This window comes from Saccoglossus kowalevskii, chromosome 22 (genome assembly GCF_978046115.1).
Source record: "Saccoglossus kowalevskii chromosome 22, keSacKowa6.1, whole genome shotgun sequence".
In the NCBI taxonomy this organism is placed as follows: Eukaryota; Metazoa; Hemichordata; class Enteropneusta; family Harrimaniidae; genus Saccoglossus; species Saccoglossus kowalevskii.
Window position 1 is genome coordinate 14,605,294 of NC_140662.1, and position 12,060 is coordinate 14,617,353.

The 12,060-nt window shown below is 38.5% G+C and overlaps 1 protein-coding gene across 1 annotated transcript; it reads right to left on the minus strand.

Moving 5' to 3' along the window:
- Positions 1-747: 747 nt before the first annotated feature.
- LOC146729032 (galactosylceramide sulfotransferase-like) lies at positions 748-6,592 on the minus strand. The gene is made up of 4 exons (XM_085495569.1): positions 6,104-6,592; positions 4,495-4,662; positions 4,099-4,151; positions 748-2,448 (listed from the first exon to the last, which is right to left on the minus strand). The coding sequence occupies exons 1-4, from the start codon at positions 6,238-6,240 to the stop codon at positions 1,337-1,339; spliced, it is 1,470 nt and encodes a 489-aa protein (XP_085351695.1). The 5' UTR covers positions 6,241-6,592; the 3' UTR covers positions 748-1,336.
- Between the last annotated feature and the right edge of the window lie 5,468 nt (positions 6,593-12,060).

Genomic DNA, 12,060 nt, shown 5'->3' on the forward strand with positions numbered 1-12,060 from the left:
AATAAAATACACACCGTACAATACATCAGATTTTAAACAGATTGCGGCAACATTTTTTGTTCTTTTTAACGTTCGAATTTAGTTATGCAATTTTATCGAATTGTGGTAAAATGACGTAATAGCGAAATGTTGATTTAGCGAATTGTTAATTTCTTTGTTTGGCGGCCATTTTGAATTTATAATAAAGTCATTCATTAGCGACATCTTGAATTAGCGAATCAGCTCTCTCGCTAAATTCGCGAAAAAGACATGTTTTACAGTACTTAAACTTCAATTAACAGTTAACTGACAACATTAAACCATACAAAATAAATTATGTTGGGATTAGGACGCCCAAGTGGAAGTCGATTGGGAATGTTTTGCGCATGGAGGCATCTTCAATCCCTCGAACTGCCTTAGGCGGGCCTCTGGTGGAAAGTAGAGAGCTAAGGGAGCCTGAAGAAATTATGCTGACTGCAGTTGGGGTTAACTTGAGCAGATTTCTGTGCAGAGAGGCGAATAGAAGGTTCTAATGCATTATTCAGCGCCAGGTCGCCTGCCTCACGTGTTAATTACATCATGTACATTTTTGGTGTTCATTATTTGACGATATTTTGGAATATCTGTCTTTTATAAATCAAAGCCGGGTATCTTTGTATAATGGGCAATCTAACATAAAGTAAAATTCATCTTCAATGGAACGTAGCTTCTCTTTCTTCGACAACTGCCGATGTCCACTCTGTCCAATGTCAAGTAAATGCGTTAATATGTATTAATTTATTTGTTTATTTTAAAAGAGGCATATAATTATATACAATAACATAAAAAAACTATTATTTTTTGGTTGATTATTCATCTCTAAATTAAATATACAAATAGATATATAGATATGCGTATAAGTTATCAATATACATAAATGTGAGAATATTATGACATGTTAGAATTTTAAAAAATGGGGAAGGCTGCTAAGACCGCTAAATGTAATAAATAGAATAAGCAGTAGGTTATTGTAGTTCTCGGACGATGCACTTTTCTCAATAGATAATCTGAATAGACACGTTAGAGTTGTCCAAGTTTTTATAAAAAAATTTACAGTACTCAAAGACAGTGATTCTCGGTTCTAGCAACTACGTCGTTCGACATTCACAAAAACCATATTATTTTTAAAACGACATGGCCGTCAAACCACGTCGTGTTCGATGTGCGTCCCATGCTACGCATACAACGCGTGAACGCAAAAACTCGCACGCGCGCTGAGAATCGGAAGCGCTGCTTTAAACTGTACAGAGTTTAAGAAATATATATTTACAACAATTTGAAGAAATAATTTCCTCGAAATGATTACACGCTGAAACTTTCACACAATGTTCCATAGCTTGGGGTTAGATATCGCGTCACCCGTGTCATATAATTTACTTTTCAACATATGAACATAGTCTGGCAAAAATATCCTGGACTTGGAGCAAAAACCGGAATCGATTATGAAAGAACCCGACCAATACGAAGAAGGTATTGTCAATGTAACTGTCTCGTTCGACGATACTTGTTTGCAGAACTGTAAGAACTTTGCGTTAATATCTCTAAAATAGCTAACTTCTTCAGAGAAGTTTATTTCCGATGAGACTTTCTTCCAAAACGTGCTGTTAAAATGTTCGTATAAACGGTGATCTACGGGACTGAATTTCTTGTATAGGTCGCGGTCCCCTGCACGTGTTACTGCTTTTACACGCCAACCAGCGTTTATCGGTATGTACAAGATGTCCTTTAAATCCCAGCACAGTAACCGTTTCATCAGCACAACTGATTCGTCAAAGTATTCCATTATCATCACCAATTTGTAATCGAAATCAAGTTTTTGGATAAATCGCCAAGCAGCTGTGACGTTATTCTCGTCCGCTGTTGGCAACCCGAGGTCGAAGGACATGAAGTTTTTCAAAAATTGAGGTTCTCTTTTACTCCATACTGTGTCGTGATGTTTTAAAAATGTGTGCAGAGGCGCAGATGTATTGGTTAAATTCAATGCGTCGGCGATTTTGAAAAACGAGAAAGCTGATTGGAATTGCATGAAAGGTTCTCGTATAATAGTTACGTACTGGGACTCAGGCGCCATTATGAAGTCAAAAAATGTCTTATTGTAGATAGTGTGTAAGAAAAACAAGTTGTACGCGTTTTGTGTTGGTTTTAAAAACATCATTTGTCTAGGAAGGTTTGGGTACGCAAGGTCATAGTCGCTGAACCTTGGTAATGCCATCGACAAGTTGTTCAGGTCACCGAAACGCATTATTATTTCCGATATCGTATCACTGCCCGTTTTGTGCGTTTTCAGGAACATCACATTTTTTGTTTTACGGCAGGTCTTTTCTCTCGTTGCTTCACTGTTTCCAGTAATGTCCTGCATTTGCGATATATGTGGCTGGTCTTCATCATTATTCTCTACTTCCGATTTGATAAATTCTGACATTTCTGTATCTGTAAAAACGAAATGAATTTAGAACGGGAGGTGCCCGTGATAGAGGTTCACCTCTGTTTTATTTGTTCGACCATGATTAAAACAACATACATAGTATTTTCTTCTGATATTTAGTAAAGGTACTAAGCCCAACGAGATGCTGAATTATTCGAGTTACGAACATCGAGTTACAAAAACATCGTGACCACGCCCATATTTCATAAACCACACCCACTTCTGCGACACCGCGCCCAAATTGTAACTCGATGTTCAATTACATCTAATAGTTAACAGAACTTCGAGTAACGGGCAACATAGATTTTTTGTTTTGTTTAACGTTGTATTAAAATTCAAGTCACTAAACTTGAACGTTAAATAACACAAGCAATCTATGTTGCCGGTAACTCGAAGTCGATTAACTGTTAGAGTTACTAAATGTGGACGTTAAACAACATTAGCAATTTATGTTGCCCGTAACTTTGGTTAACTGTTAATTGATCATCGAGTTCTAAATTGGGGCGTGTGGTCATTTTTGTAACTCTATGTTTTCGTAACTCGATGTTCAACTCGAACAATTCAGCATATCATTCTGTTTTATGTTTCCCGTAACTAGAAGTTCGGTTATGGGTTAATTGAAATTCGAGTAACTAAATACTGCTGATTGGGTTGCTTTCTCGCTCACAGTAACTTAATTAACCCCGCCAACTAATCAATGTGGATTAATTAGACCAACAATTTGTAGGTACTAATTATAACCACAATAAAATACTGTAAAATACTTTATTTTCGCCTGGAATTATTTTTGCTATTTTCGCTGCATGAATGAGTCAGTGAAAATAAAATCCAGCGAATATGCCTTTTTTCCTATATTTTACATTCAACTCACCAAACATCAGTGAAAATAAATTCCATACAAACACCTAAAATGTATTTTCAGCGAAAATTAATTCTAGCTAAAATAAAGTATTCTACAGTAATTGTTATTCAACATTACTAGTACACAATCTCTCACTCTCACTCACTCTCTCTCACTCACTCTCACTCACTTACTCACTCACTTGCAAAAGTGGGCGTGGTTTATGAAAAATGGGCGTGGTCTTTTTTGGAACTTGATGTTTTCGTAACTCGATGTCCGACACTAGAACATATCAGCATCTCAAGTTCAACGCTCCTAAATTAGAAAATGGCGCAACTGATTTGCATCGAAAATATCATTTCAGTAAGGGGTCAACCATTTGATATCATGGGATGACTGGAAGAGAGTTTGAGAAGCTTTTTCCTCGCTGTCTATATTGCAATTTTCCAACCACCCCTACGATTTCAAATGGTTCACTCCAAGACATGCCCACGCACTCTGCTTTGCACGTACTCGTGAATAAAATTACGCTACAAATTCTTGATATTTGCTGAATGACAAAGAGCGAATTATAAGAGCAGGTATCCAAACTTATTTCCAAAAAATCTATGGTTTTGATTTCCCTTATAGCAGTATTTAAATCTCTGCTCTAGTGGCAATTTTGAATGTAACACAAAGATGATAGCTCCACTAACGAGTTCGGTTCGCCATTTTTGTCTTCGAGTTTTCTAAACAAACAAAGTTACACAGGATTTCTAATGTAGAAATATGATGTCACTGAAATGACCAAACATGCACAATGATATACACTTACCAATCAGGGTTGTATTAACTGTAGTGTTGTACTCGTCATTCGACAATAATGTCCTATGAAAAATAGCATTGCGTAGGAAATGGGTATTAAATGTGCAGCGAAAACATGCAAGTATCAATCAAGATCGCAGTAGCGTTTCAATTGTATGCGTTTTACTTATTTTCCAATCCAAATTTGAAGCTCTTTTGGAATTTCCACATACTTTAAAGGGCGTTGGCCGTCGCGCAGCGCTTGTTCGAATTTCATGTAAACAAGCAATACATATATATCACACGCGTTGTGTACGTTGCTATGAGTCCCATATCAAACACGACGCGGCGCGACGACCACCGCCCTTTAATGGTTAGTCGCATCGATTCTAAAAACATAAAAAGTAACAAAACAAAAAAACAATACCTGTTTTTAATCACACTGCCGAGATGTTTCCAGCTGATAGGCTGCATATTATTCTGGAAATGTTTGTCGTAGTAATTTTCAAACGCCAACACTTGGTACCATATATAGAACACGGTGATCGTGCTAAGTAACGTCATTGCCCGCTGATTGTCAAAGTGGGGAAGTTTTCTGTGAACGAATGTAAATAACGCATTTAAAAGAACTTTCCACGTGATGTTTTATTGAATACTAGTACATGGATCATATTAAACGCAGCTTCTAGCATTGAGGGCGTTTCAAAATTTAAATGACTAACGACTTGCATGAGGATAAAACGGAATAGTCTAATGTTATAAGTGCGAACAGAATGAATGTGTGAGTGAGTAAGTGAGTGAGTGAGTGAGTGAGTGAGTGAGTGAGTGAGTGAGTGAGTGAGTGAGTGAGTGAGTGAGTGAGTGAGTGAGTGAGTGAGTGAGTGAGTGTAAGTAAGTGAATGAGTGAAGGAATGAGTGAGTGAGTGAGGGGTGAGTGAGTGAGTGAGTGAGTAAGTGATTGTGTACTAGTAATGTTAAATAACAATTATTTCATTGTGGTTATAATTAGCACCTGTTCTAATGGAACATGGAACAGCTGGAAGGGTTAAATAAGTTACTGTGAACGAGAAAGCAAAAATGGCCACATCCATATTTTAGAAACTACGCCCATGTTTGCAAAACCACGCCCTAATTATAACTCGATGTTCAATTAACAGTTAACCAAAGTTACGGGCAACATAAATTGCTAATGTTGTTTAATGTCTACATTTAGGCAAACACATAAATTTGTTGTTTTGTTTATCGATTTATGTTTCACGTAACTCGAAGTTCGCTTCATACTTAATTAAAATTCGAGTTAGAATTTGCACGTGTTTTTTTTTTCAAAAGTGGGCGTGGTTTCTAAAATATGGACGTGGTCATTAGTGTAACTCGAATAACTTAGCATCTCAACCCCATTGCGATGTAGCTCAGTGTTTTGTTAACAGAATACAATATTAATAGTTCAAATGTAACAGTGTGTAATGGTAAGCTAATACTAATATTGCTACTTTGTTAGCAAAACAGTGAGGTATATGCTAATACTACTGGTTGAGTTGTTCACAGTAAACCACTTGTAATCAAAACAAAAATGTGCAGCCCCGTCTAGAACACAGTCTGGCCAGTTAGAACATCGATTCTGTGTTTCAATGAAAACAAAATAACAGACAAACAGATGCTTGTTCGGAAAAATATAGGCTTGACCGAGATTGTATGTCAAATGCACAGCTGTGGCTAACAAACACTCGTGATGCTTTGTAGTTTATCGTTGTGTTTACTAGTTTTACTTGGGTGGGGTCAGTTAATTCCGATATCTACCACTTCAATAAATTTTTAAGTGAACTGACCATCGTTACGATAATAGCTGTACGATAGCTGAGACTCAAATCATGGGTCGGTTGTATTAACACCCTAATCATGGATCACACGTAGTTTTGCGCAATGTGAACAGCGCGCATCGCTTATTTTACTGTATCTCACACAACCAAAGAACGAATATAATTGGCGAAGTCTATTATGTACGATATGGCTGCCAGGACGATAGCCACTTACTATACCTTAGCGCAAATGACTTCCAGTTATAGTCAGACATTATGCTCGCTCTCACGGTTTCATTATATTCCTGTTCCATGGCGTTGACTGTAGCGTAGACGAGTGATTGTTTTCTATTTACCAGCTCTATCCAGCGCGACATAATGTGGTTCCTAAATCTTGGTTACTGCGTCACGTGTGCTGAGAATAGCGTTCACACGAGATACGTATGCCAGTTGTGACTCGCTTTGTCGATCTCTTGTGCTGGTTATGTGGCGTCCCGATTATCTGAATCGAGTCATGTGTTCGTGTAAACGCGTCTACGGTTGGCGTCATCTTGCAATCGGCATATTAATAAAAAAAAAATCAGTGGCAGCTTGTCAGTTGTTATGCAAATGAATTCACAGCGGATTAAAGATAAAATTACACTGACTATAAAGCCCGGGGTGAACTGTGAATCAGAGCATGGAGGCTTTTCTACCTCCATGATCAGAGTTACATGCAGCATATCGCGAAAAGCATTTCGTAGCGTCGACTGCCAGCACCACCACACCATGTACGTCTTTTGTATCCGGTAACCGAGAAGGTACACACGTTCAAGTTATATACGTCGCTACGAATCCCATAACGAAAACGACAGGGTGCGACGACCACCATCTTTGAAATAGGGCTATTGCCGCTTCTTCATAGGTGTGTCTTGAACTCGGGGTCCTGGCCTAACCTTTTTTTTTACATGTAGAGGTCAACACAATGAGAACGTCACTATTCCAATACATCGCTTAGTGTCGGCACTGCTACAGTGTTGTATAAAATTTTGCATTTTGGATATATTACATGCCAACAATATCACCGTAGATTTAGTAAACGTCAATTTGGCCACGTCTGTTTGGGCGTAGTAGTGGATATTTTACGTTTAACCTGGGAAACATAAATTGGGGGAAATAAGTGACTGTCTTAAACTTGTCGGACCTAATTTAAAATATCCTTCTGTACATGGATCGTACCATGACGCATGGATTGTGACAGGAACACTATTTGGTTTTAGATTACCTAGTATAAGTATTCCATCAGTAATAAAAAAATAAATATCAAAATATAAACAAAAATCAGCGTCTTTAAAGTGTCAGGCGAAACTATATATATCTACAAAGAAATGCCAATTGAATTAGAATCTACAAAGAAGTGACCAATTAGAAAAAAAACAACGAAAACCTGCTTAAAAACAATACGTTATTTAGCGTCTTTTCACGTGGATAGCCATAATACAGAGAATGAATAGCCATGCAAAGTTTGTAAGGAAAAGGTCGGTGATCGGTGCCTGTGCAAAGTTTTGATATTTATAATTTATATCACTGCATTGTTGTACAGGAGGGTGACTGCTAAAAAACGTTCAAAAATAAAATAAATGAGACTTATAAATGAATAAATAAATAAATGCTGGTCGCGTTCTCATTGACGCGCCACTGCGACGAAGGAAAGATGTTCGTCGCTTGATGGCGCCCTGTTTCAGTCAAACGCGCCAGTCAGTGACGTAAAATCGAACTCGCGCATTGAGCTACAGGGAGGTCGATCGTTCTAAACATTCTCATCTGATTCTACGAGTTCCAGGTGCATTCGTATCACATTTTTGTACGGAACTGCTGTTAGAGCCGCCACACTATATCGTGCTGTAACCGCCCTGCAGCGTAGACTATACGCACGAACGGCTTTTTTGAAGGCCTATGTGTACAGTGCAAAGTGGTTTCTGCGACGATTTAGTGTGGTGACGTACTTGGACTCCAATTGGATGCCCGCTTTGGATTGGTAGACCCAGGGTTTTAGATATCACCATTAGAATGGAAGGCACCCGGGCGCAAACTGTAACGAAGGAACTATCGTCGCCGATCCCATCCCCTCGGCGTGATGCGATTGACCCTGAAGCCAAAAAACAACAACTCGCTAGATTTCTACGAGATTCCGACAACTATGTTGGACGCTACACCGTGTCACCGTCAGAATCATCCAAAGAAGATTACGCCACTCGTCTCACACAACTGTCCTCTAATTTGAGTTTCCATAACGATTGGTTTTCTGACAACAAGAGTGAGTCGTCAGTTTCACTCGGAGAAACACCTTTGTACGACGTTGAGGGTAGTATAACGACTTTTAGGTCAACTACAGGGACCGACTCTCAATCAGTTACATCTTTACCGAATCGCCACAGAACAGCCACACACCGACGAAAACTGATTTCTCCTTCCGTGTCCAGCGAAAAAACTGTGAGTGATGAGTGTACTGACTCGTGGACACTGATATCAGACCGTTCATCTAGACATTCTGCTATAAATAGCTTGTCAGACAGCGACTTGGATGAATCGATTATAAGTCTCGTGTCTTCGGAGTTGTCCGATGGTTCCGATTCATGTACGACTATATCCGACAGTTCCAACTCGTGGACGACAATATCCGAGGACTCAAGTTGTGATGATGAAATTGAAAATATGATGCGACGTAGGAGAAGAAATATATCGTACGCCAAATCTGCTCCTCACGTATTACCGTACACGTTACAAACAAGAACGGAGCAAATGAATAAGGAAATGAACGTGATGCGCGCACGTTATCGTAATTTATCTTTTGGGGGAAGACCGGAGTGGAACGGGAGCATGAGCATAAAGTCCCACTCTACTGGTCTCAGAAAGGTCATTCATCCAAAACCAACATATCGATCTACCGTATCTATGAGTAACTATGGCAACAACATTAAATATCGTCCCACATACTTTAAACGCAGTACTCTGCGTCCAAAGTATGAGCTGTTTTTGAAGAACCAAAAGAAGAGGCTGTCAGCACTTGATTTGAACAGTTCGATATCTACCAGTAGAAAGTATGCGTCGTTTTTAAAGAACAAAACCAAGATGTCAACAGATAATTCGATCAATTCCCCTTCAACGAGCTCAAGATATGCTTCATTTTTAAAGAACAAAAACAAGATGTCAACATATGACGATTCGATCAGGTATTTTTATACGAGTACACCAAAACCAACGAGAGGTAGTACTTTTCACCGCGACGTGTCTCGCGCCAGACGAGATGAGCACCGACCTTGGAATCGGACCAATGAACGTATGTTCTCTCCAGTTAGCGATACCCCACTTTATTTGTCTAACATCGAAGGAACATTTTCCTCCAGTTATAACCACAATCCTCTTGAATCGATGATGGCGCCCTCTCTCGGTTTTGTCGGACCATCAATTTCTTCGGAGGCGTTATTCTTGCCGCTCTCTGACAATGCATATTGTAGCGACGAACGATCATATAATTTTGAACCGGCGCTCTCTGCCGGTAATAGTTATCGTTTTGTTTCTTCGCGTTTCAAATAATGTTCAAAACGAGAGCTTAGTATACTAGTAATAAATGTGACTAAATTTCTATAAATGAAATAAAATGAATCTACATATACATGTTAATTTGAGTATAATTTAGACTACCGTCCCTTTATATGCAATACAGTGGACACGGTAGCAGCAATTTAATTAAGGGGCAGTGGTCGTCGTGCCGCGTCCTGTTCGATATGGGACACATAGCGACGTATACAACGCGTGTAAAATACATTGTTTCAGGTGCAGCCAACTGAACGAGCAATAAATTGAAATACATGTAGTCAATTCTCTGGGACAACATTCATTTTATGGGCCTTTTGAAGTATGCTAATTAATATAATGGAAAGAGAGGAAATTAGCTGTTCATAAGCTATCCCCCACCTGAAAAAAATTGTCTTTCCCTCCTGCTGACCAAATTCATCTTTCCCCTGCCCTCATTAAAAAAACACTTTTTCGCCTACTCCCCTGCCGCCAAATTGCCTTTCTTTCCCTCCTGCTGATTAAATTCATCTTTCCTCACCCCTCATTAAAAAAAAAAACTCTTTTTTTGCCTACCCCCTCCCTGATTGGTGGCGTAATTCATCGAGTCATTGGCTTCTACTGGGTTTCTTGAATACATTAACCACTCAGCAGATCAGTGGATGACTCGCATTTTCAGGTATTGATAGCACACGGCTGCCCACATTTAGCAGATGTTATTTTCCCAAATGCGTTTTTTATTATACCCTGTCCTAAAGGCTGTTTTGCCCCCCCCCCGCAATATTTTTTTTATGTAAGTAAGCATTTTTTAGAACTGCCGTCACGGTGCCCATTGGGGGGGGGGGCTGATATTTCCCGCCCATACAAAAAAAATAGAAAAAATCCCCTGCCCTCAACAAAAATTCTTTTCCGATGAACAGCTCCATTGGTTGCACCTATTGTTTGTTTACATGAAATTCGCGCGGCGACTGCCGCGGCCGCGGCTATTTATCTTTTAGTTCAAATGCATGACATATATCATCTTTGCCAGCCAAGGACCATTTATTCGACCGAAGCCTCAACATTAACTCGGTTATGAATGGCCGGCTTTAGCAAAACCGCGCGATTCGGGTGATATATAAAGTGCGAGACTTTTGGCAACAACTGTGTTTTTTGAAGTCAGTTATCAATTACATTGACGAGGAGACGTGTTCACAGACATCCCATATCGGTGATTTTGGTAAGAACTTGTACGCATCACCAATTTCCTTGTAACATAAATTGCAAAATCTCATTTTCCTGTTAATTCCTTGATGTCTACCGGTTTATATTTCCAGAGGACGAAAAGGCCCTCGTACTTTAAATTTATCTATACGTGAAAAAATCTAATAAGACAATTCAAGGTTAATTGTAAACAGGGTTTTTATTGCCAGCACCTTCCTTTAACCACACGAAGGATTGGACTGAGCATACAGCATATTCGAACCCCCTTTTGTAGCTCCAAATAATGTGATATTTCATTTCCTTTCCCCGACACGGAATAAATTGATCTTATCATCAAAACGAAATCGACAGATCATCTAGAGCTAGTCTATACGTAAGGCATGTTCTGTCTACAGAGTCAAGAGCATTTTGAAAATTCATAGAATCGAACCGATGAACGTATTTTCTCTTTAGCAAAATTTCATTATCATAATTTACAGGCCTGAAAAGTCGAATTGAGTTTTGTCCTATAAATGATGTGTTATGTAAAGTTAGTCGCTCCAAACTTAATGATTACTTATTGAGTCAGTATTATCTGTTCAGTATCCCCCCACATAAATTAGGAATCAGTCAGTAACCTCCAACATAAATCAACCATCACAACAAGTCACGGTCACGGTCATGATAAAGACTAAAAGTTGTAGAGCTAGAGCAGATTTATTGTTAGTGATTACAAATTAATATTATTAGCATTATTAATAAGTTGATAATACAATCACTTAGTCGAAATCGTAAAATTCATTGGAAACCACATTGAAATACTTATAAGGTAGAACGCTACTCCCTCATTTGTGAGTTTTTTTTTACATGTGCGCATATTTTAGCGCATATACCAGTAGCACTATTTTGTGTCAAAATTTGTCTACAATTATTCGTTTTAGTATTAGTCAACAGTGTGTGAACTTTTTTGGTTCACTGATTTTTTAGAAAACTGGTAAAATAATATGAATAAGATGCTATTTAGACCACGATGACAACACATTTTGAGTCGTTAAACATCCACTAAACATATTGTAATTTTTAATACTTCAAGTTCTTTGTAAGACACTTCTTCGTTTTTTTTTCAATCTATGTCACCGAGCGAAATTTTGAAATATATCTTTGCTGGAAATAATAGTCAAACGCCCTAAAATAGAAAAAAAAACATGCTATTTTATTGATCGATTTTCTCTAAACTGTGTACGGTGACCCCAAAATTGTATTCATTTTTTTAAAATCCTTGTAACATGATATATGAAATTTGTGAAAATAGAGCAAATGAAAATATCTTTCACTTGTGTGTATACCGGCGTTTACAAGCCAAGTGAGCTTTTTCATCACGCTATGACGTCATAATACTAAATTTCCCGCCATTCTATGCGCGGTCATGTCTTCACGCGTGATTTAGCGAGACTTAACAT

Coding starts and splice junctions, on each gene's coding strand:
- LOC146729032 (XM_085495569.1), bottom strand. CDS start 6,240: ATGTCGCGCTGGATAGAGCTGGTAAATAGAAAACAATCACTCGTCTAC. Junction 4,663..6,103: donor TGGAAGTCATTTGCGCTAAG/GTATAGTAAGTG, acceptor ATTCGTTCACAG/AAAACTTCCCCACTTTGACA. Junction 4,152..4,494: donor GGCAGTGTGATTAAAAACAG/GTATTGTTTTTT, acceptor TATTTTTCATAG/GACATTATTGTCGAATGACG.